The sequence below is a fragment of the Tetrahymena thermophila genome, assembly GCF_000189635.1.
Source record: "Tetrahymena thermophila SB210 genomic scaffold scf_8254812, whole genome shotgun sequence".
Lineage (NCBI taxonomy): Eukaryota > Ciliophora > Oligohymenophorea > Hymenostomatida > Tetrahymenidae > Tetrahymena > Tetrahymena thermophila.
Genome location: NW_002476568.1, coordinates 49,915 through 51,080, shown reverse-complemented (window position 1 = coordinate 51,080; position 1,166 = coordinate 49,915). Strand labels below are relative to the sequence as shown.

Below are 1,166 nucleotides of genomic sequence, written 5' to 3'. Positions count from 1 at the left end.
TTTGGATCATTGCTATTAAAAAAATATCATAATTTGAAAACAAAATAAGTATGATATTTGTTTTCAAAATATATATGATATTTTGGAAGTTAAGCTTTTATATCTAAAGATAATTTTTGTTATTAAACTTTATATTTTGAAAACAATATATCATATTTTACGAACAAATATCATACATATTTTGTTTTCAATTATGATATTTTTTTAATAGAAATGATCCAAAATTTAAAATGACGTCCACTATAAAAAGCTTATAAATAAATTAAAAGTATAAAATTGTTTTAAGTTATTATTTATATATAAAAGATATCACAATCTAAAACAAATAAACTTTTTTACTAAAAACGAAGTGTCAAAGTTGAGAGATTAGTGCACTTTCCTAAACCAAAACATAAGCCTTATGCTCCTTCATCACCAATTTTATTGCCAGTGCCACTTTTTAAAAAATGAAGAAAAAATATATACTTAATTTTTTAGTTAGAAAAAAAAATGAAGAAAAAATAGAAAATAATCAGAAATAAATTTATTAAAAAATAATAAAATAAAATTTAAAAATGAGTTTAATTAACAAAGAAAAAAAATAAATTAAATAAAGGGGTAATAAAAAAATTAAATTTATTGTTTGTTTTGTTTTAAAATAACTTTTATGCTATAAAATATCACAATCCAAAACAAATAAACTGTTTTTACTTAAAATTAAGTGTCAAATTTGATAGATTAGTGCAATTTCCTAAACCAGAACCTAAGCCTGATGCACCATTTGAACCAATTTTATTTCCACTTTTTAATTATTGGATAAAATATAGTTAATTGTTTAGTTAGATAAAAAATATTAAATAACAAGAAATTAATTAATAATAAAATTAATGAAAAAATCAGTTAAATTAGCAAAAAAAAAAACAAGTATAAAAAAAATAATAATAAACCAAATAAAAAGCTAATAAATAAAGCGAGTTATATTGTATAAAATTCATTTTTATAATAATTCAAAGCAAATAAACTTTTTATTTTTTACTCAAGATTAAGTGTCAAAGTTGAGAGATTTATACACTTTCCTAAACCAGAGCCTAAGCCTGAGGCACCAATTTCACCAATTTCATTTTGACTTTTTAAATATTGAAGAAAAAATAAAGAGTCAATTAGTAAATTAATTAGTAGGTAAAATG

General features: G+C 19.5%; 1 protein-coding gene across 1 annotated transcript in view; it reads right to left on the bottom strand. All coding sequences in view use genetic code 6, as the record gives it.

Annotated features, from left to right (window-relative positions):
* TTHERM_001171650 (tetratricopeptide repeat protein) overlaps positions 1-1,166 on the bottom strand; it is a gene marked incomplete at both ends in the record, with an annotated part of 6,987 nt that overhangs the window by 3,166 nt on the left and 2,655 nt on the right. The window contains 3 exons of the mRNA XM_012795486.1: positions 340-435; positions 691-780; positions 1,016-1,105. Of these exons, the coding sequence (XP_012650940.1) occupies positions 340-435; positions 691-780; positions 1,016-1,105 (276 nt within the window). The remainder of the gene's footprint in view (positions 1-339; positions 436-690; positions 781-1,015; positions 1,106-1,166) is intronic.